This window comes from Ambystoma mexicanum, chromosome 6p (assembly GCF_040938575.1).
Source record: "Ambystoma mexicanum isolate Mex_15411 chromosome 6p, UKY_AmexF1_1, whole genome shotgun sequence".
Taxonomy (NCBI): domain Eukaryota; kingdom Metazoa; phylum Chordata; class Amphibia; order Caudata; family Ambystomatidae; genus Ambystoma; species Ambystoma mexicanum.
In genome coordinates this window covers 354109329-354132826 of record NC_090935.1, presented here as the reverse complement: position 1 = coordinate 354132826, position 23498 = coordinate 354109329, and the positions used below count along the sequence as shown (strand labels likewise).

General features: G+C 45.3%; 1 protein-coding gene across 3 annotated transcripts in view; it reads right to left on the bottom strand.

Moving 5' to 3' along the window:
• The window catches only part of SPEF2 (sperm flagellar 2), a 1748369-nt gene that overhangs the window by 1024924 nt on the left and 699947 nt on the right, over positions 1-23498 (bottom strand). For all 3 annotated transcript variants that reach the window (XM_069627121.1, XM_069627123.1, XM_069627122.1), the window contains exons 17-18: positions 16048-16188; positions 14748-14840 (exon numbers count right to left, since the gene is read on the bottom strand). In XM_069627121.1, coding sequence (XP_069483222.1) covers positions 14748-14840; positions 16048-16188 — 234 coding nt within the window. The remainder of the gene's footprint in view (positions 1-14747; positions 14841-16047; positions 16189-23498) is intronic.

Here is a 23498-nt window from a genome sequence, read left to right as displayed (position 1 = left end):
CACCTCTTCCACAGTATAAACACAGATTATTATCTCTCCTCCTAGTCTTTTCCTCCACTGTTAACGGGCCTCTGATTCTTGGAGATGAATTATTCCCTTTGGGTTTACTCTCTATTTTAGGTCTATCTACTCTAAGTATAGACTTTACATCACTCTGACCATGACGTCTCTCTGCCTTCCTTTCACTCAAACGGAAGTCCAATTGAATAACCAAATCAATCAGACCTTCACAAGTAGGAGGGCGTTCTACTACTCCAGACAAAGCATCCTTTAACTCATCTCTAAGGCCCCGATAAAACAACGAGGCCTGTTTAACCTCGGGCCACTTGCTTTCTAACACAAGGGACTTAAATTGTGTTATATAAGCAATCAAGTCTCTATTACCTTGTTTTAATTCTAAAAGTTCACCATCTACTTCCAGAGATAACTGTCTTCTATCAAACATTTTTCGGAATATCTCTAAAAAACTGGTATAATTTTCTAAAACCGCACTCTTTTGACTCACTAACAATCCAGCCCAAGCAGATGCCTCCCCAGAAAGATATGACAACATAAATGTTATCTTAGAAGCATCCAATGGAAATAATTCTGGTCTACTCATAAAATGTAATTCACATTGTGTTAAGAACACCCTAAATCTCTTGGAATCCCCATGATAACGTTCTGGGGGCGCCAAAGGAACTGGCATAATTATACTCCTTACCCCTTCTGCCACTGAAGGCGCCCGTTGTATGTGTGGTAACTGATCTTCTCTTTCTAACTCGGGTGGAGAACCTGCGCCCCCTGAAACCTCATCCTCTCTCCTTTCTCCCCTCTGTTGAATTTGTGTAACTTTAACACTTAAGTCATCTACCTTTTGACTAAGTAAGGCATTTTCTTCCCGAGAAATTTTCAACTCCTCCCGTAACTCCCTAATCAAAGATCCTAACATCTCCATGGATTCGTCGGGGTTCATGACAGCTCGGGCGGACTAAATTATTGGCCTTTCATTCTGTCAGGCTGAGAGGTCCTGTATCCGCGGAAGCTGCTGAACCCCCGACAATCCCCCTGAGATGTATTTCCCAGAACTAGTTTTCAATACAGCTCTGTAAACTACACCCCAAAGGGAAAGGGGGAATGGGACAACAAAACAACACCAGGCAGACTGCGTCAAGGCTAATCAGTGCTGAACCTGCAGAGGATAAAGAATAACATATACACTTCCTTAATTCACTTACTTAACCTTATGAATGGGAAGTCATTAATCCTTAACTAATAATTGAGAATCCTACCTGGTTCTTCTCTTGAAATTTCTTAGAGAAGCGGATAAGAAGCTGAAAATCTCTCTTACTTGCGATACTTGAAATTCCCAGCAACTTCTTACATTAGGCAAAACTGGAAGTCTTAGTTCTTTGTTTGTCTTTTTTCCAACATGCACTGGTAGTTCAATTAGATTGTCTTTAAAATGTTCTTTCTTGTCATTTCAAAACTTTTCAAACTATTTATAATTATCTTGAGTCTTTGAATCCTTGAAGAAAGAGGAAACACGTGCTAACTGCACACGCAGGTTATTTCCATTAAAATTATCGATGAACTTCACATAGAAATCTTCCTGGTTGAAGAACACGCGCAAACGGATGAAGACGCGCGATCAAAATAATCCACACGCGCAAAAAAAATCCACACGCGCAATAATTCACACGCGCAATAATTCACACGCGCAATAGTCCACACGCGCAATAATGTTCTCCTGCGAGACAAGCGAAATAAGAACACCCACGCTATTGAGTTCAAACGCAACGAAGTGATTCTCACGCGCAAAATCACTCGCGATGGAAAAAACACACGCGCACTCACATGGCACGCGACGAACAGATTCTCGCGCTTTGTACCCCCGCGCTAAAAATCACATGCGCTTTGTATTTCACACGCGCTTTGTACACCCGCGCTAAAAATCACACGCGCTTTGTATTTTACACGCGCTTTGTATCTCACACGCGCTTTGTATTTCACACGCGCTTTGTATTCCACACGTGCTTTGTAGTTTTCACGCTGCGTATAGCTTTTGGCGCAAAGGATCACCCGCGCAATAAAACACACGCGTGTTTAAAATGGCACGAGACCAACCTCTACTCGCGCTCGGAATACACACGCTAGAAAGCACGCGCTCACTTGAATACGCACGCGACAGTCAAAATCTCGCGCTAAGGAACACCGCACTGGAAACACAAGCGCACTCTGATAGTGCAATAGTTTTAGTAGAAACACTACTTTTAACGAATTTTCAAGGAGACTGTTATAAAGATGAACAGATTTACAGTAGAAATAAAGTCACTTATCTCCTGAGCGAATTCACAAAGATTTCCTGCTTTTCCTATCTTCCAAAACGAATTCCTGCCAGCTGAAGACTTCTCCTGAACCCCCAAGAAAGTAGCCGCTCAACTGCTGAGATCTGAAGGATAAAATCCACCAGGCCTAATACTAAAGCAGGAGCAGCCACTGAACATGTCCTCTCAGATGGGGTTTTGATGATGAAAGGCACAGAGTGACAGTTTAGAATGTTCATTGTTGTTCAGCATTGTCTTCTAGCCAATCAGAGCTGTCACTGTGAGGCTCCATCTTGCCTTGGGTCAGAACCAGGATTCTGAATCAACAAGTTAAGGCCTAACCAACTATAATGGAAAACTTCTCACCCACACAAAGCTAATCTGAAAAGGATAATAATAAAAAGGAAACTTGAATAAGAGCAGGAAACCTGACAGAAGTTCAGGGATCAGAGGCAGAGGATAACGATTCTTAATCGTTATTTGATTTAGGGCGCGATAGTCAATACATGTTCTAAGGTCGCCTTCTTTTTTCGGCACGAAGAACAGAGCTGAGGAAACAGGAGACTTTGACGGGCGAATAAAACCATTGGCAAGGTACTGGTCTAAATACTGACGGAAATGAAGGTTCTCAGGTTCAGTAAGAGCATAAATCCTACTGCAAGGCGGTTGAGCATTGGGTACCAGATCGATTTCACAAACGTACGACCGGTGGGGAGGTAACGTGTTGGCCTGTTCTTTTTGGAAAACGTCTTGGAATTCTTGGTACTCAGCTGGCAGTTGTATAGTGGCGGAAGTTACTGAGGCCAGGCCCATATTTGGATTTCTTGGATAACAAGTTTGTTCACAATCAGGAAAGGTTATTCTCTTTGCTCGCCAATCTATTCGAGGATTATGTGTTTCTAAACAAGGAATTCCTAGAATTACTTGAAACTGTGGGGCCTTGATTACTTCAAACACAATAGCTTCCCGATGTCCATCCTGACCCACTAGTGTCACTTCTGTAGTGGAATGAGTTACCGGCCCCGAGGCTATTTCGGTTCCATCAACTGTAGTAATGACATCCTTGTTAGTTTTCGGACGGAGAGGGAGATTAATCCTGGAGGCCAATTCACGATCTACATAGTTTCCAATAGCTCCACTGTCGATGTATGCCTTTATAGCATGCCACCGCCGAGGCTGTTTCGGATCCACGAGGACCATTGGCATGATGAAATGCAAGGTCAAAAGGTTTGTTTTCAAGCTCGGCAAGCAGTCCTCTACGCTTGTCAGGCTTGGTCATTTCCCGAATCAGGTTCTGTTAAATTGTTGTCAGTGGCTCCAACCACCTTCTTAGGTGGTTTTACCGGACAATCTCGTAGAAAGTGACCAGAAGCTCCGCAATAGAGACATAATTGCTTTTGCCGCCTTCTCTCCCGTTTCTTCTGCGTTAACGGTCCTTTAACTCCACCGATTTGCATAGGTTCTGAAACGTCGGTATTCTTGGGGTTAGCGTGAGTTTTGATCAACACTATGGTTTCATACTTGGATCGATCTGCTTTTCTATTCTGAAGTCTGTGATCAAGTTGGACCACAAGGTCTATGTACTCCACGCAGACTTGGGGTGGATTTACTATTTGGGCTAGCACGTCTTTAAGTTCTCCGCGCAGACCTCGATGAAATAAAGTGATCCTTTTATTCTCTGGCCACCCAGTTTCTACAACCAACCTATTAAAGGTGGCGATGTAGGATAAGAGATCCTGGTTACCTTGTCGTAAGGATAGCAGTTCGTTGTCTAGGGCCTGTCCCTGAGAGTGTCGAGCAAATAATCTTTCCATGCTTGCCTGGAAGCCTTGAAAATCCTGGAGAATTGGGTCATCTTGATTTACCAAAGGAACTTACCAATCGGCTGCACTGCCGCTGAGATAAGATAATACAAAAGCTACCTTGGTCTGGTCATTAGGGAAGGCCCCAGGTGTGCATAGGAAGTGTAAGCGACATTGGTTCAGAAAAACGGCATATTTCTTGGGGTCCCCAGCAAAACGTTCAGGCGGGGCCAAAGGCATGTTTCCAGGTAGATTGATTTGTACCGGGTCATTCGAAATCATAGAAGTGGGATTACCCCCGGAACTAGGTAAAGGAGTTTGTCCTGCTTGACGCTGCAACAACCGTTTGGCCAGGTCATCAGTTCTTTCCTTAGATAGGATCAGTTCTCTTTTGAGAGCGTTAGTCTCCTGGCGGGAGGAGTGTACTTCTGCCCGTAATTCCCCCAAAAGCTGGGCCAGCTGGTCTGTCTCGGAAGTTTCCATAGCGCCCGGGTGGGAAATTGTAGGTAGGCTTCGCGTTCTGTTACGCTCACCTGACTCCCACGGAGGCGCAGGCCTGGTTTGGAGTGCTGTTGCCTCTTCTATGGTGAAGCGCAGGACTCGGAAGATGGACAGGACCGGACCTTCAAATCTGGCTTGTCTGACTCGCAGAAATATCCTTCTGTGTGTGAAAAGGGAGTATTAACAATCTGCGGGATAATGTGTAAGCCTCCCACTCCCTTCTCACCCTCCAGGAAACCCTTCTGCGATTCCCCGTGAAGTCTCACCTTAGGGTCTGAAAGGACAAGCTCTCCATCCTGCTTCTGATGCAGGGGGGCGTTGTAATCCAGTTACTTCACTGGATCATGGATTGTAGAGAGTTCAAGTTTGCTTGACCTTCCCGGTAAAGTACTGTGAGAATTCTGTTTATAAGTATCAGCCCGAAATAATAATTGTCCGTTGTCACTATTTCAGGTGCAGAACAAAAATTCCGAGATGAGCAATGGAACCGACGAAGGAAACTCAGGTGAGTTGTTTGATGAGAGGTTCCTTTAGTGTCCTTGCATTAATGCACTAATGCTTGTGTCTTTTTCCCCATAGGGGCTGGGGTTCGGAAATGCCGGAGATATGGCACCAACCCGAAGTGAAAGGTGCAGTTCCAGTAGATATCAGGTAAGTCTTTAATGAGCGTTCAGGTAATCTCTTAGCATTCGCTCACTAACGCTGATGTCTCTTTTTCCCCTTAGGGGCCGGGGTCCGGAAAGGCCAGGATGCGGCACCGACCCGAAATGAAGTGGGAATGACCCAACAGGTAAGTCTTATGATGGCAAATTAAGGTTTTCTTATTCTCTTCCCTAGCTCACCTTTGTTCTTGTCTTTTTCTCCCTAGGCGCTGAAATGTGGTTGCGGATCCAGATGGTCGCTGATGAACATGGAGGTGCCTAGTAAAGGTGAGTGGAATGCGGCGCTGCAGCGATCGATGCGATGTGCTTTTAAAATTAATGTCTTCCTTTTCAGGATCGTCGGCGAAATGTCTCTGGAATGTGGTTTTTAGCAGGTAAGGACTCTTCTTTCTCTTATTCTCTTCTCTTCTCCCTTTGCAGGTGTTCCAGGATGCTGGCGGGCGTGGCAGAAGTCAGGATGCAGGAGCAGACACGGTGAGCGTCCAGCTGCTAGATGCAGAACAGCGCGAAGCGTGAGTTGCTGCTTGGGCGTGGCTTAAATAGCCTTCAAAGTAGTTCCAGGTATGTATACTTCCTCTCAGGTATGTATTCTTCCTCCGGCCACACCCGTGTGGTTAAGTAGTCCCCAAAGAGAAAGTAGTCCCATTCACGCCTCTAGATGGCCCGGATGTTGCAGCATGGTCTGCATCAGGTAAGTTTACACCAAGCACCTTTAAACAGTCATCTTTTATGAGCCTGGCGCCTATGGCGCCAGGACTGTTGTCCAATATAAGCCTGGCGCCAAAGGCGCCAGGACTGAGTCCAAAGGGCCCCTTAATTGGGGTTGCTGAGACTTCCCTCGGGGACATGATGTCTGCCTCTGTGGTAGCTGGGCCTGGTCTGGCTCCTTGGAGGTAGGCATCATGACAAAATGTACCATTTGTGGCAAAACTGAATTTTAACTAAAGTAACTGTGGGAGGTTTTGAACATTGTAAAACTCACATCATAAATCTGCCATCCTGCCCTTGAAATCAAACCAGCTGAGAGCGAGGCGGGGACTATCACCCCTAAGCAATCCAGTGGTTTAGAGGTGTGCTTAGCTAAGGCTGCCCCACCATACACTTCTATGATGTCACTATGCATTATAAACCCTAAACCTAAGACTTTCACCCACGCACCACCTGCCACAATAAGAAGTTCTAAAAACCTCAACGCAGACAACTTGCGTCCCCACCTTTCTCTCAGGACCCAAATATACTATCAGCTATCTTCAATGATACTCTCACCAATGCCATAAACTCTATAGACCCACTTGAAAGCAAGAATGAAAAAAAAATTATTTCACTACAACTCTTGGTTCTCGGAAGAACTCCAAACCCTCTAAGCTCAAAAGCGGCAGTCGCTTAAAAACTGGCAAATGGATCCGAATGATCTAAATAAGAGCCTCTTCAAACAAATAGCCCTCCAATATAAAAAAGCCATTTTAGCAGCAAAATCCAACTCCATCAATGATAGGATCTCAAAGGCCAACTCCCAAGCTAAAGAACTATTCACTATCTTTAATGAATTAGTCACTCCTCCGGCTACCGCTGACGAGATAACTAAAGACAAAGCCTGGTGTGCCAGCATTCAGTCTGCCATGCTCAACAAAATAAAACTCCTCCAGAACAAAATCCAAAACCACTGCAAAGCCCTCCCAAACCAAAAAACCAACCGCCCTACACAAGACAAGCGTAGTAATCTCAATCACGCTCAATTCACCTTCAGAAACGTCACTGAACGTGAGGTCCTTAATCTCATCAAAAACCTCAAACCATCCCTCTGCAAAGCAGACATCTGCCCTCCCAAAATCATCAAGGAATGCGTCAATGACCTAGCACCCCTGATTACTGCCTTCATTAACGCATCTTTCCAAACAGGAACTGTGCCAAACAATCTCAAAGAAGCATGGGTGCGGCCGCTTCTAAAAAAGGCCACACTTGACCCAGCGCAACCCAATAACTACAGACCGATAACCTCAGTCCTGTTCCTCCTAAAAATCCTGGACAAAGTGTTAGGGAGAATTCTCTGTAAAGGATAATTTCCCAAACCTAGTGAGTCCCCCAGCAGCTTTGCTGGATTTTTGGGGTTTATTGTTTTCTCCTGATAAGAGTGAGACTCTTTTCCTCCCACTCTTAGACATGATTTGAGGTGTTCCTTTGACTTTGTATGTGTTCTATGGGCTATGGGGTCCTTTACCCCATTGGGCTCCATGTGTTTTTGGTATATGGGTTACACAGCACCCTCCGGCCGTAACCCAGGGGTGTCGTAGCGACCCCCCAAACATAGACTCCATACCCTGGGACTGACTACTGTCTCCCAGGGCATGTAAAGTCACCATTGGCTTTACTAGTCTCAAATTGTGAACAGAACCAGTACAAACCATCCTATTGTGGACGTACTGGTCGGGGCAATTCGAATGCCCCGTGGTCTGTTGTTCGAGGGGGCACTGTCCAGTCCCCCCCGACCGAGTTTTGGCTGGTGGCAGTGGATACTATTTATATTCGAATATATTCCTATGGGATTTTCCCACTGTTCGAGGCTACCACTTTTTAAAATAACCTCGAACATACCGCCGGTTTATTAAATTAATATAAATTCACCGGTTGGTATTTTTTGCCGAAACTTGGTTCCAAAATGGTGTTTGTGTTCGCTTCTGTGACTCCAACCCAAGTCGAGCCCTTTGTTCCACTTTTTGGCGGGCTTCTCCACAGAAGCCTCCAAAAGTGGTGCCACTCTGTCTGGGTACCACAGGGGGTGTGGGAGGGGGTTTCGGCACCCTGGATTGAGTTGCCTCGGCAACTCAAGTCGCACTCTTGCGTGATTGGCCCAAGTGGTGAGCCGCCCGGCTCACCACTTAGCATGTTTGAGTGACAGCTAGGCTGAATGAATGGGGGTTTTCTGCATAAAAGCAGAGCTTTGGGGACTGGAACTTCAGAAGTCGCCACAGGACCTAAAGAATCCGAGGAGGGAGAAGCTGAGCCGACCTGAAACAACGACACCACCGTTGGAGCCCTGCTGAACCGTCTCACCTCTTTTCCCGACGACAGAGGAGATCTCCAGTCCGGAGAGGCTTCTCCCTTTGACTGGTGGGGATAACCAGTTTGCCCGTCTTTTCGACTTCCTGGACCATCTCGTGGCCGCCTTGCCCGTGCCAAGAACCCGGCAACCGGAATACCACAGTTTAACACTACCGCGAAGAAAAAGGTGGTACCTTGTAACCGGGAAACTCTGCGGCTGGTTTCTTCCCTGGCAGTGCAACGACCTCCTCTTCCTCTGGACGAAACACCGACTTGCACCCGCTGCCAGGAACAACTTCCCCCGCTGGAGCGTTCTTCCCACTTTCAGGTACTGTGTCCCGCCTGGCTTCCCTTGCGACAGATCGTTCGGGGTGACAATAAATCCTCGACTTTCTAACCTGGGTTAGCCTGGGACCTGTTAACTAACTTTTCCTGACTTAATCTCAATCTTTTGTGAACTTTCTACAAAGACTCTTTGGGCATAACCCCACTGTGTGATCCTGGACACATTTCGCTTGCTCTCTCTAAGTGTGGGCCTGGCATTTGAACTTCCTTGCTCTCCAGTAGACTTTGCCTAACATACCTCACTGTGGTTCTTTGAAAAGTATTGAAATTTGTGTGCTTCTTAACTCTGCCTTTTTCCCTCCCTTTTTAATAACTTATTAGAGTGCCATCTTATGCTAAGCGCTCACCTCTGTCTGAAAATAAGTGGTGTTTCTCATTAAGACTTGTCTAATAAGTAATTAGGATTGTATATATATATATAATAGTGACTGTATGTTGAATTTACTTACATCTTTGTGCTAGTGTAATTTACAAGTGTGTCTTTAAATAAATAATTATATACTTTTACACCAAAGCTCTGGTCAGTGTTTGCTTGTGCTACTGTATCTCTGTACCTATTGTGTATACTCTATATACTGCCTAACTCATCTTGAGAGAAGTCTGACTGCTCAGCCACAGCTACCAGGTAAATCTGGGTGGTACAGACTGCTACCAAATGGGTTTACTGCCAACCACCTGTAGTCCTAAATCTTTTGCAGTGGTCCCTAAGGGAACATCACAGGTTTCTGCCTAACACAAAGCAGCTCACATCCAGATCCAATCATACACAGAAGCTAACTCCATACTAGGAAAAAGACAATCTGGCTTCCGTGTCGGCCATGGAACAGAATCCGCCTTATTAGACCTAAAAAATCAAATCTCACAGATCATGGACAAAGGCAAACCTGCCTTGCTCCTCCTCCCCGATCTATCAGCTACTTTTGACCTTGTAGATCAACAAACTCTCACCACCCACCTCACCCATGCAGCCCATTTCTCTAATCAAGCAGCATCCTGGATCACTTCCTTCCTTGAAGGAAGAGCCATGAAGGTCTATTCCGACACAGCTAACGCAGATCCTACCACTATAAACTGCGGTGTCCCCCAAGGATCTTGTACAGCCCCCACCCTCTATAACCTCTTCACAAAACCCCTCTTCGACCTACTTGACTCCATGGGTGTTGCATATACAAACTATGCAGACGGCACTCAAGTACTTTTACCTCTATCTGGACTCTATCACCAACACGCCACGGCCCTTCACAACATCTATGCCACTATCCAAGCTTGGATGGCAATCAATGGCCTCTGTCTTAACGGGGAGAAGACTGAAATTCTCATCCTGGGCCAGACAAACACATTATCGAAACTAAGCCCCCAATACAACAAATTCAACATAGACAACTCAACCATCTCCGTATCATCCTCTGTCAAGACCCTAGGTGTTCACATTGATGCAAATCTATCGATGAACAAAGAAGTCAGCACCATAGCCTCTGCATCAGTGTTCAGCACCAAACTCATCAATGCCATTAAGCCCTACTTATCCACCCCCAACTGCTTGGCCATAGCTAGATCAACTATAGGAGCTAAACTTGATTATTGCAACGCCCTTCTAGCTGGCACCTCTGCCAAAAACATTCACAGACTGCAAACCACACAAAACAATGCCCTCTGAGCCGCCATGAGCATCCCTAGAAGAGACCATATATCCCACGACAGACGTGAAGCACGGTGGCTCCAGGTCAAAGACCGTATTACTCTGAAAATCGACACCATCACTCACAGGTGCATAAAAAAAAACGCTCCAGCATACCTATCTGAAGCAATATCAAGGACCACATCCACCCGCCCCACCAGAGCTCAGTACACCAACCAGCTACACATCCCACGCATAAAGAGCCACAGCGGGAGGTCTAGGCTTCTCCTATGTTGCACCGAAACTCTGGAACTCACTCCCTGCCACCCTTAGAGCTGAAACTTCCATCTCTGTCTTCCGCAACAACCTCAAGGCCACTCTTCTCAACTAGCAAGTGGATGACTGCCTCCTCCGCTTCTGCCATGTATATTGTAATATAACAAATGTAATATAACTATATTGTAACCTGTATATATACTGCTAATGACTATAACTATATAACTAAGCTTTGTACTGTAACAAGTGCCACGATGTCCTCGGGCTGTTGTGCGCTATATAAATACGAATAAAACAAAACAAACAAAACAAATAAGAGTCCCTGACATGACTCTAGACACACTCTCTCCTGAATTTTCTGCACCGGCGTTCCTGATCTGCTCCATTCATCTTGCTGATTCCAGATTTCCCTACAAGGCCAAAGCATTGCTGACCCTACTCCAGCAAGGCCAAAGCATAGTTCATTTTCTCCCAGCAAGGCCACTGATTCAGAAAAACCCACTGAATCCCATTAAAAAGGGGAAGGCTGTGGTACCTTAAGCATCCTGAAACCAGACGGCTACTTGCCACTGCCTGCATGCCCGCTAACCCTTAGCATCCGGCGACCAGACCTTGCCCAGCTGTCTTTTGCCAGGAGTATCCGCATCCGGTGACCAAAATCTTTTGTTACCAGAAACAGTTGCCTGTCCAAAATCCCTAGACTTAAGCGTGGACTGCGAGTATAAATCCCCACCCCATAGAAACATCTAGCCTACCTTATCTTGACCCTTTTGTCTCTATCCTACTCTCTAAGCAATCCTATCTTACCCTGGTAACTTGTTAAAACTGTTGGAATTCTCTGGGCACCCTGTCCTTAATTCTCTCTTTTCATATTCTGTCTGGTGTAAATCTATCCCCCAGCCTAAAAACTGCATCCCAATTCAGTGTTTTTCTCCCGTTTTCTTTTAAAAAACGTTTTTGCATTTAAAACTGCTTCTGTGTAAAAAATGCAACTTTCCAACGTGTGATTTGACTGCACTGGATTTTCAATTTAACTTGCTTTGTGAACTGTATGCTTCTATGATACTTTGCCTGATCATTGCTAGTGATATAACATCCCTGATACTGTGATAACACATATGCATAGCATCATTTGAACAGACATATAATTAATTATCAAAATCAGAGTGTGATTTCAGGCCTTTGCAAAGGGTTTAAAATCTTTTTAATTCTGTTTTTTGCCTCTTATCCCCAACTACCTGCTGCTTCTTTTTATCCACTAAGAATTTGATTATTTGTGTTTTGAGGAAACATTGCGGTGGGATACCTTAACTTGTGTGCTATCTGTCCTAATTCAAAAAGTACCCCTATTCATTTGTGCTTTGGATATGTGCTACTAGAAAGTGCCTTGCCTCCATTCCCATTGTAACTATCACCCCATTGGTGATTGCTGCCCAATATTAAAATGTGTGATTTTTGTGAATTTTCAAAATAAATAAATATTGTATTTTTCTCAAACCGGCCTGGTTCATTGTGACCCGGTGTATTTGTAAAAGGTGGTGTGAGACGGGTCGGGTATCGGCTCAATTTGAATTAATTAAGATTAAAGAAAAAGCATTCCTATTGAGCACTACATACCAGGGTTCTAAGTGATCTGACCGTGGCTGATTTTGCCGCGGCCGGAAAGTTCGCATGAGAAAGGTGAGAACTACCAAAAGTTTGCACCTTTCTCATGCAAACACACTTAGATACTACAGGGGCTTCAGGGCTTTCCCCCGCAACCCCTGCTCACTATACTGTAAAGTATACTGTAAAATATAGTGAGCGGGATGTTGCGGGGGACAACCCTGCAGCCCCGTTTTTTTTTCCACTGTTGTGCTGCGGGGGTGTCTCCCGCAACACCCCGCTCACTATACCACACAGTATAGTGAGCGGGGTGTTGCGGCGGAGACCCCCACAGTATTTTGTTTTTTTTTACTTACCTGCAATGCTACCACCAAAGGTTCGAACTTTTGGTGTTCGAACCTTTGGTGGTAGCATTTTTCAGTCGTATTGTATGGTCGGACCTTTTTATCGGTCCAATCGTACAATACCCATACCAGGCTAAAACCAACCAAGTGTCCTGGTCCAGTGTGTGACGCCCGATTGGAATCCTCAACACAGCCACCATCTCTTTTGTTTTGCTGTAATAAACTTGCTTTACATACAAACGTGCACTCGTTCCTTAAGTGGGGTGCCTGCTTGGTTAAGGTGATTAGGGGTCGATCCATCCATATCCAAGGAAGTGTCATGGCGGCCCTCTGATCTGGCGTTCAGGCGCCTCACATAATAATTTTTTGAATGAACTGTATTTACCATTACGGAGCATAACCCATTTTCATATTAATGTATCTTACCATATATGAACAGATTTGAGTTGAGAGCTGTGCAAGTTGTCATCGTTAATAAAGACTTTCAGGGTTAGGCTATGCAGCCTACAATATGCATTTAAATTGTTACGAGAAATCCATGCTAGAAAAGCAGAAAAAGACACACCCACCAATCTCTCATGAATTAAGAGGCTGCTTGCTACCTTTGCTTGCGTAGTAGCTGACTGCATCCTTTGGTTCCCCATACAGACAAACAAAAATGCATACCAGGATTTAATTGCCATACACAGAAAAATAATTAGGTGGACCATTGATTAGGACTTCAAACGGGGCGTGATCAAAGAAACACATGGTGTACAGAAAAGGCATTCTATGCACAAGAACACCCAACAATGAGAACTTGCATTTTTTTACCCTTCCTCTTCAAAAATTGGTCTAAATGTACAACAAGAAATGGCACAATGGATCACAGGCACATTCAGTGGAAAGGCAAACAGGGGAACTGGAAAGAAGTTACATTGGGGTGATCGATACCTTCAAGCAGACCACTTCCAATGCCCACAAAATATTTTCTACCTTAAACTTCACGGGAAGCCAGGAAAAAAAATGCAAATGGAGGGACAAAAAGAAGGAACTGATGTTCCTGTGTGCCACCCTATCAATCATGCAGGTCTCTGGCAGGTGTGCGGCATGGGGTCACTGACCAAACCTCTGCTTTCTAGAGTACTTTGGATCCTGTTGCCAAATTGAGACATGCAGAGGCATGCTGGTTCTGGGATGCGTGAGAGCCTGGAAACACTAAAGATGGGGATTTCATCACGCATGCAGTTCTTTAAATTTGCTGATTTATTATAATAATTATAAATAAAAAAAACTAGTTATGTTGGACTTATAATCTATACCCACATTTTTGAGTACGCACATGGGGATAAAGTAGCCATCCATGTTGAGGATAAAGGGCAAATCAGAACGAAGGCCCACAAAGGGTCTTCACTTACACATTACTTATCACTCTGTTTAATCATTAAACCAGAAGGTGTGGGAGGGTGCAAATTTGATGGACGGCTATCTTGGAAATGACAAATAGATTTGCATTTGATATGTGGCACACTTCTGAAAACTGATCAAAAGAAGAGGTCTTAAAAGGTGGAGAAAATCAATCGCTACTTTAAGTGAATGTAGGAGTTACAACTAGCTCTCTACGTAAATATATACATATATTTCGGACATCTAATTAGCACGGTCACAACAAAGCTATATGATTTACAATGGGCATAATTACGAGTCCGGCGGTAGCCGTGCCGGAAAAACTGGCAGGCTGCCGCCGGACCGGTAATTCCATTCCGCCTCTGTGATTGCCGGAATCACAAGGGCATTACAACCTCGGTCACCTGCTAATTCTGGAGGCGGAATTCTGTAAAGCCCCATTCCCAAGGAGTCCCACAGGACTCCATGGGATGGGGACCATGGAAACACCAGTTCCGTCTATGACAGAGCTGGTGTTTCCATGTCTGCCTGCAGGCGGGTGGTGTTACATCCGCCAGGTCAGACCTGGCGGGAGTGACACCTCTCGCCTGCAGGACTCAGAATCAGCTGGTCCGGAAACAACGGTGGCGGCGGATTTATTGCCACCGTTGTTTCCGGACCGGCTGACTTGTAATGAGGCCCAATGTCTCTTCTACTGACTCTTCTGAAAATGTGTCCTCAGATCCAACTACAATTTTTGAAAGAACACACCTTAGATAAAGAGGGAGCGGTTTTGTAATCTTTGTAGCTTCACGAGGATAATTCAATTAAGGTTAAATTCCGCTTTGACAAAATAAAGAGGAGACATCAAAAGTTTGCTTTACCAGACTTTCCAGACTTCTTCGGAGAGGCTTTTCCTGAGGCAGAATCACTCTTCTTTAATTTTTTATCTTTTGAGTCTGCGCGTGTTTTAGATCCTAAGAAATATAAATTCATGAAAATCAAAATTAGCACTTCAGTATATTCTGTATATGGAGCCACTGCCACACATGAAACTATATATTTTTAACCAATATGAAAGATTAGTCATGCAAAATTATAAAGAAATAAAATTGACAAAATTCCAGAATTTAATTTCTGTAATCCTGAAACATGTATGCATGTAAGAGTCCACACTGGCAAGTAGTAACAAGTGCACAGAGTCCACTGTCCACGCCTCTCTGCTGTTATGCACTGCTGATTCATGCACACAAAAAATAGGTAGTAGTTGATTTGTTAACAGGGTACATGTTCCCATATAAGTCTCAGACATGCTCTGCCCACTGCACGAGGCACACAGCGGCTTTATTAAACCAGCCCAAAAGCAATTGTGTTATTCACCTTCATTTCTTTTCATGTTCCCTAGGGTCAAATAATCCACCTGTACATGTAGAAATGTTTTACACACCATCTGATATTTTTTAATTTTGCCCACTAAGTAGCGCTAATGTGCGACGCATGCACAGCATATTGGGTAGCTGTTCCTGCATTACTTAATGCTCACTGGCTAACAGTGGGGCAGCTAATTGTAAGGACACCGTTCTATCATTTACATGGGGGGCATGCAAATGAGGGAATCCGTATTGAGCCCTCAAGGTCAATCAGGCCACTGGGGGCGATCTGCAAAGAAGCCAGCGGGCAGGTGGCATGTGACCCAAGCACACCCAAGAGTTCCCTGTGGGAGGGGAAATGGATAGTCTCACTGTCCATCCAGGTGGTCATCCACAGGGTTATGTAGGCACCGACCACACAATGCCTGTAAAAAGTGATAATGGGGCCACCTGTTGGTGTGAGCGTGTGTGCACACTTTAGCCCCAGTGGGTGCTGCTCTGCCACAGTGTCCTGGGACTATCCTAAGCCTAGCCGCTATTATGTGGAGTGTGTTTGTACATAGATAATGATAATCAAGCCCTCCAGGTCATCCTCCAATGACACCATATGTTTATCTCATAAATAGACCACTGTGCTTCATGGTTCTGAGAAAGTGAACTTAGAGATCCGGCAAAAGTTCACACTGCCAACAGCAGCTTAGTTATATCTTTGTTATATAATAAAGTGCCTGAAGGGTGATGGATGTCACTGTTCATTTTTAGGGACAGATTATTATTTTAAACACTGCTGCAAAGTACACATTGATTGACAAACCGTTAGGTGATTTGGGTTCTCTTTTGCCATTCATCTCAGCCGAGGAAGATGGGGTAACAAGCTGTTGACTGGGTTCAATTGGAGGAGCTTCCACTGGTGGAGGAGGTGCAGGAACCTCTTCCTGTTTCTCCTCTTCTTTTCCTATAAATGATTTCAGAAAAATATAGAATTAGGGGCAATGACCTTAGAGCCGTCCCTGCAAGCAGTATGATCAACCTTCACAAGGGAAGGATCTCAAGACATTAATCCTCCCTGGAAAACAACAACAATTACATTGACCCTGCTGATATCTGAGCTACGCGACAAACAGATTGCGACTAATGGAGACTGTCGGACACACAGTCTCCACACTAAAACCCGTATCTTCACAAATACCACACTCCCCACAGAGTCCAGGAGAACATAACGACACAGAGACACACATAGCCCCACAGCACATATAGTCTCAGAAATCCATACTCCATCATAACCTCAGACACTGGCTTTGGTCAATTGAACCAAAGTATGTCCTGGAAATGCAAATTCTATAAGACACACTGACACCCTGGTGCACATTTATGCACACAGTCAAACAAAAAGCCTCATGTGTCCTCACTAGGAGTGCCCTCGACTTCAATTCTTCACTTCGACAAGCATAGCTCATAGTAGCCTTCATACCTGTCACACTACCTCAAACATTGACCTCAAGCACTGGTCACCCACCCAGCCTTGACACAATGCACAATCCTACAGAGTCATAGACGCCCTCCCACAGAGACGAGATGCCCTACAAAAGAAAACCTGGCACCCCACCACAAACCTTCAGGCACCCTCAAACCTTCCTTACTCTCAATACTGATAAAACTGAAGTCCTTTTCTTCCCGGCATGCACTCTCCCTCCTCCCTCTGCTCCCCCTTTCATTCTCTTTCCCCCCCTCCAAATGCTCCTTCTCTCCCCACGCATGTAACCTTGGTCTTTATATTGATCCCCACCTCTCTCTATCTCACCATATTTCTCTTACTGCTAGATCTTGCCGCTTTCACCTGTCTGACATCCGTAAAATGTGATACTTCCTAACCTTTCATGTGACTAAACTCTTAATCTCCTTCCTCATCTTCTCTAGACTCTTCTACTGTTCTACTCTTTTCTTTGGATTCCCCTCCTCATCTCTCCCCACTCAAATTAATCTACCTCTCTGCCAACCGCTCCCTCTGCCTTCTCCCTCCTCATCACTCCATCTCCTCTTCCCTCACCTCTCTAGGTTGGCTCCCACTTCTCTCCCAGCTCAAATTCAATTTCCTCTGTCTAGTCTTCAAATCCCTCAATGGACTTGCCCCCCCTCCTTTCCTCCCTCCTCACTTTCTACACTACACTCCTTCTCGTTCTCTCCGCTCTGCCGATCTCTACCCGCTCTCTACTCCACCACCACCCTGTGCCCCTTCTCGCTTCCGCTCTTTCCAACTGCTTGCCTCTTACCACTGGAACCGCCTCCCTCTCTGCATCCGCTCTACTGCCCCCTTCTCTTACTTCTACTAGTACTCCCACCCACACCTACTCCCTCTCCTACTTCCCTTCCACCTATCTCCTTTCACTCGACTCCCTCCTACCCCACATCCTGCACTTTTCAAATCCTCATCTCTTCCCTCCTTCTCCCTTACTCCCTCTGCCTACTCTTTTACTTCTGTTCTCACCTTTGCTCATACCTCCTACCTCTTCTCACATCTTGGCCCCTCCCTACTCTTCTTCCCCTTCCATAATGTAAATTGTTTTAGTATGGCTTTCTGGTTTAATTCAATTGTTATGTAATGCTTACTGTATCTTGTTTTTTCCTCTTGTAAAGCGTTCTGGATTAAAACGCTATATAAATTCAATAACATACCAATACAATACCCTATAGGGACACCAACAGCAACCTAGACACAGAGCCACAGTGCCTTGGACTCGAGGAACACTGTTGTAGATAGCAGTCTTGGGAGAGATTCAGACAGATGCCCAAATCTTCCAAGACAGACATGCACAGCAACACAGACAGCTGGCCACAGTGCAGACACCAGACAACTGCCCACAACATTCATTCAGCATCGGACAGTGCCCAAAATCCCTGCTGCCAGAAACTTCAACTTTGGATAAGGGAATTGTTTTTACTCAAAACAAATAGTGATCTGCGTTGGGCACAATTTTGCATTTACTACGACTCATGCATTTTGAATAATTTATGCTCTGCTTATTAAACATGTTTAAAAAACGGTTAATGCATTTCCAACAACATAACTTATTAATATTGTATCTTACTTTTTGGGAAGCAGACATCTGAATACCAAATCTTTTAGAGGCATGTTACAAAATTAAACACGTTTTAAATTTTAAAACATTTGTTTTCTGTTTAATTTCTGAAGGAAATAAGTGAAAAATCCGAAGGACCTTATTTATAGTTGTTTGTTACTTTTCTTGGAAACTGTACACCAATACCCATTTTTGGCAGTTAGCAATATGTTATAGCTTTTTTAGTAATGTGGAATTACTCAATGGTCTCAGTCATGATACCCTGATGGCGTCCCAGCTCTAGCCCCACTGATCTAGCCTTGTAGCTCTCAGACGCCCTTCTTAGATTTTGGTCCACTTGACGTGGTCAGTATTGGTAACTTTCATTGGACCTAACCTACCCATCTCCATGTTCTTCCCTAACCCTCTTCCAGTGACTTTCTCCTCCTCCTGCTCTTCTCTATCCTCCACATGGAGCTTCTTGGTCCCTGTTCCAGTGCCTTCCAATTTCTTCAATTCTTTCTTTTTCCTCCCCTCTCCTGACCTTTCCCTACTCCAATGCCTCTCTTTCCTACTACCACTGCTCTCCACCTCACTCTATCCACGCAGTCTCCTCGTCTCCACGCCCCCACACACTGGCTCAGGTCTAGCCACCTGTTATACCTTTGTCCTGCCATAACAAGAGCTCTAAGGGCAGTAGAGGAGACACATATGAGCATTATTGACTTGGAATTTGATAAGGAGTCACTTGTCCTTCCTCTGGCACCTTCCTCTTGTAGCCATGGCCAAGCATTGAAAATGGGGGTCCACCATTTTCGAACCAGACAAGGCTGTCATTGCGGTTGTCTGACTCTGCCATGGTGCCCCCCCTAGTTGTCGCTCTCATTTCCTCTGCACTGTTTCCAGGATTTGATCACAGTTTACTCTGTCGTCCCATCTAAAGTGAAGTACAGGTGTACATGGTAATGTTGTGGATTGCAATTTGTCCGCACATATCTTACTTCTCCATAGGCTCGGGAGCCATGATCATAGTCTATGCCCGCAAACCACAGCTGCAAAGGTCCCTCAGATCTGTGTAAGGCTGCCGTTTTGTGGGGTTTAGTGGCAGCCACAGATCAAATAAATAAAAGGCCATATAGGCCCAAATATGCTGCAATACATTCTTGTCATGGGAAGGCAGACTGCAAAGCCAACCTCAAAACCTCAACACTGTAAGGTGCCTAGTGGACTTAAAAGTATTTACTTCTGTAGTGGAAGCAAGAAACAAGTGGAAAATGAAACTAGGCTGCAGAAGGGAATTATAAAGGCACATTGTGACTGTCAGACTGAAAAGGCAGGATTTTATTTGCAGCTGCCACATTAAGAATGCTGTGTTCAAATAAAGAGAAGAACAAGTTACTTACCAACTGTAACGTTCTTTCGACTGGATGTTCCTCCCACGTATTCCTCATTTTATGATATTCGTATCCTGCCAGCTTCGGAAAAAAAATTCTCGTCAGAGAGCGATGTGCACGAGGTTGTGGCGTCGATGTCCCTCGATGGGCTCCATACCGTGTCAATGTCACCATCAGTATAAATAGCTTGTGCCGCCCCCGTTGGCTTCAGTTCTGCTTTTTTGAGGAAATATTTGAGGAACACCCAGGCGTGCCTCATGACTGATAGACTCTTCGTGAGAAGAAAGTTTAAGAAACGCAAACTGTACTGCGGAGTAGGATGGGAGGGGCGTTGAAGAATAGGTGGAACATCCAGTCGAAAGAACGTTACAGTTGGTAAGTAACTTGTTCTTCGAATGGGTTGTGTCCTCCCACGTATTCCTCATCTTATGATAGACTCCCATAGCAGTGGTAATTTTGCAGGTGGGAGTACTAGTTATTGTTTTCATGGACGGAATGAAGTACCGCCTTGGCAAATAAACCCTCATTGTAGGAAGATGCATCTAAACAGTAATGCTTGATGAAGGTATGCATTGATGCCCATGTTGCAGCTGAACAAATATCTGCTGTACGGACTCCCCTCTTCAGAGCCGCAGAAGTAGCCATCCCCCTAGTGGAATGGGCTCAAAGCCCTTCTGGTGAGTCCTTTCCCGCCAATCTGTAGCACTCAATTATAGCCAGAATGATCCAGCGGGATATGGTTCGTTTTGTCACCGCTAATCCCAATTTATGACCTGTATAACCTACGAAAAGTTGGTCATCTTGACGTAATTTTGACATTCCTGAAATGTAAAAACGGAGAGCCCTTTTGGGGTCTAGTCTATGCAGTCTCTGCTCTTCTTTGCCCAAATGAGGACGAGGATAGAATGTTGGTAATATGATTTTTTGTGACATATGGAAGTCAGAAACTACTTTTGGTAAGAAAGAAGTAGTAACTTTAAGAACCACCTTGTCCTTGTAGAAAGTAGTATATGGCGGTTTACATGAGAGAGCCTGTAGTTCACTAACCCTCCGGGGGGGCTGATGTTAAGGCCACAAGAAGGACAGTCTTTAATGTTAGAAGCCTCAAGGGACAAGAGTATAGAGGCTCAAAGGGTATACAAGTTAGAAACTTAAGTACTAGATTTAAATCCCAAGTTGGGACATGAAAGGGGACTGGAGGGTATACATTAGTGAGCCCTTTCAGGATTTGAATTATCAATGGAAGTTGGAAGTAAGAAACCTCTTCCGAGGAGCACTTGAAAATGGACAGCGCAGCTAGATATCCTTTGATTGTTCCGATCTGGAGCCCCAGATTGGCTAGATGCAATAGGAAAGAAAGCACCATTGTGGTGCCACATTGAAAAGGGTCCGCATCCTTATCTTTGCACCAGTTACTGAACGTGTTCCAACGACACCGGTACAAAGATTTTGTTTCTGGACTTATGGCCGAAAGCAAAATCTCCATTAAGTCATCCGGAAGATCCCAATCCTTGTATCTCAACCTTTCAGAAACCATGTGTGAAGGTTGAGTGTATTCACCTCTGGATGGAGAGCCCGACCTTCCTCTTGCGAGAGAAGATCCTCTCTTAGCGGAAGACATATTGGAGGGCAGATGGACATGTCTAGAAGGTCCGGGTACCACGTCCTCCTGGCCCAATCCGGGGCAATTAGGATCATGGTTTTCCTGAACTTTCTCAACCTCCTGACTACTTGAGGAATCACAGGGACTGGAGGAAACGCATACAGAAGTGGGAACTTCCAGTCTACCACGAATGCGTCTCCTAGAGCTCCTCTCGGAGGAAATTCCCTTGAGCAGTACTGTTTGCACTTCTGGTTTACCGTGGTCGCACACAGATATACTTGAGGGGTTCTCCAAAGGGCAAAGTTCTCCAGAAGGACTTCCTGAGCTATTTCCCACTCATGGGAGACTGTGCTCTGCCTGCTCAGAGCGTCCGCCGGTGTGTTCTGTTCTCCGGCTAGGTGAACTGCCGATAAAGAGATTCCTTCTCGTATTGCTCAGAACCAGAGCTGCATTGCCTATCTGCACAGTGGTAGTGACCCTACGCCTCCTCTCTTGTTGAGGTAGTACATGGCCACTGTGTTGTCCGTCATTATCAGGACATTCTTTACCCGTACAGAGGGCAAAAAGGCTTTCAGCGCTAGTCTGATTGCCTTCAGCTCCAATAGGTTGATGTGTAGTTTGGACTCCGATGAAGACCAACGACCGCTGATGGTCAGATCGTTGGTATGGGCTCCCCACCCTGTGAGTGAAGAGTCCGTTACTACTGTTATCTCCGGCCATGGTTGCCAAAAAGATTCTCCCTTGAGGATGTTGTTGTTGCAAGCCCACCATAGTAGATCCTGAGCAACTGCACTCGGGACTTACAGAAGATCCGACATATTCCCCAAGAACTGGGACCACTGAGTTCTGAGGGCCCATTGAAGGGATCTCATTCTCAACCTGGCCTCTGGCACCAGAAAAATGCAGGATGCCATGAGGCCGAGCAACCTCAGAAATTCAAGGCCGGCAGATGCTGGGCATTCTGGAACTTTGTTACCATCTGCAGAATGTGGCGAGCTCTCATCTCGGGAGGCGAGGCTTTGCCCGAGGAAGTGTCCAAAACTGCTCCGATAAATTGAAGCTCTTGGGATGGTATCATTTGGGAGAAGCACAGTTTGTGAAGGAAGTGACCGGTGATGGATAGATGTTCCTGAGCTTATTCGGGAGAACGTGCTCTGATCAACCAATCATCCAGGTAGGTGTAGACGTGAATCCCTCCCTCTCTTGAGAGTCGCTTCCAAAACCACCATCAATTTGGTGAAGACCCTCGGGGCGGAGGTCAACCCGAATGGCAGAACTCGAAACTGATTTTGGGAGTTGCCAATCGCGAACCTCAGGTACTTTGTGCTTTAGATGGATTGGCACATGAAAGTAAGCATCCTGAACGTCCAATGATACCAACCATTGGAGTTGGAGAGCCTGAAGGATCTAAGAAAGGGTAACCATCTTGAACTTGTCCTTCCTGAGGAACTTGTTCAAGTTTCTTAAGTCCAAGATGGGTCTCAATCCTCCGTCGTCCTTTGGGATGAGAATGTATGGGGAGTACCAACCCTTGTTCCTCTCCGCTACAGGTACCTGTTCTATTGCACCTTTCTCTAGCAGGGTTAAAATTTCCTGCAACAGGAGCAGATCTGGAATTTTGACAGAGTTGGTTCATGGTGGATGATCCTGAGGCCTTTTTAGGAAGGGGAGACAGTAACCTTGTGCTACTGTTTCCTGTGCCCAAGCATCTAAGGTAATGCCCCGCCATTCTCTCAGATGCTGAGATATTCTGCCTCACACCAGGGTTTTGTGTAACAAGGCCTCAGAGTGATTTCGAGGCGGCTCCAGGAGTGGCTGAGGGCAAAGATGCCGTTCCTTAGGTTGGCTTGGCAGTCTTTCCTCATCCACCACGAGTGACATTTCTCTTGCCTCTTTCAAAGGCCTGTCCTCTTCCTCTACCAAAAGAGTAGTACCGAAAAGACCGACCCCTCCAGGAAGATGAGCCCGAATAGGGTTTCTGAGGCTGTCGCATGGAGGCACTAACATTTAGCTGCCGCTTTTGAGGTTTGTAATTTTTCTAGACTTTCATCAGCCTTACTACCGAACAGCCTCAAGCCATCAAAAGGCATGTTGAGAAGCCTGGCCTGCACATCTGGTGCAAACCCCGACTTCCTCAACCACGCAAATCTGCGTAGCACTGTGCTTGCTGTCATGGATCTGCTGATACTACCAGCAGTATCCAGTGCAGACT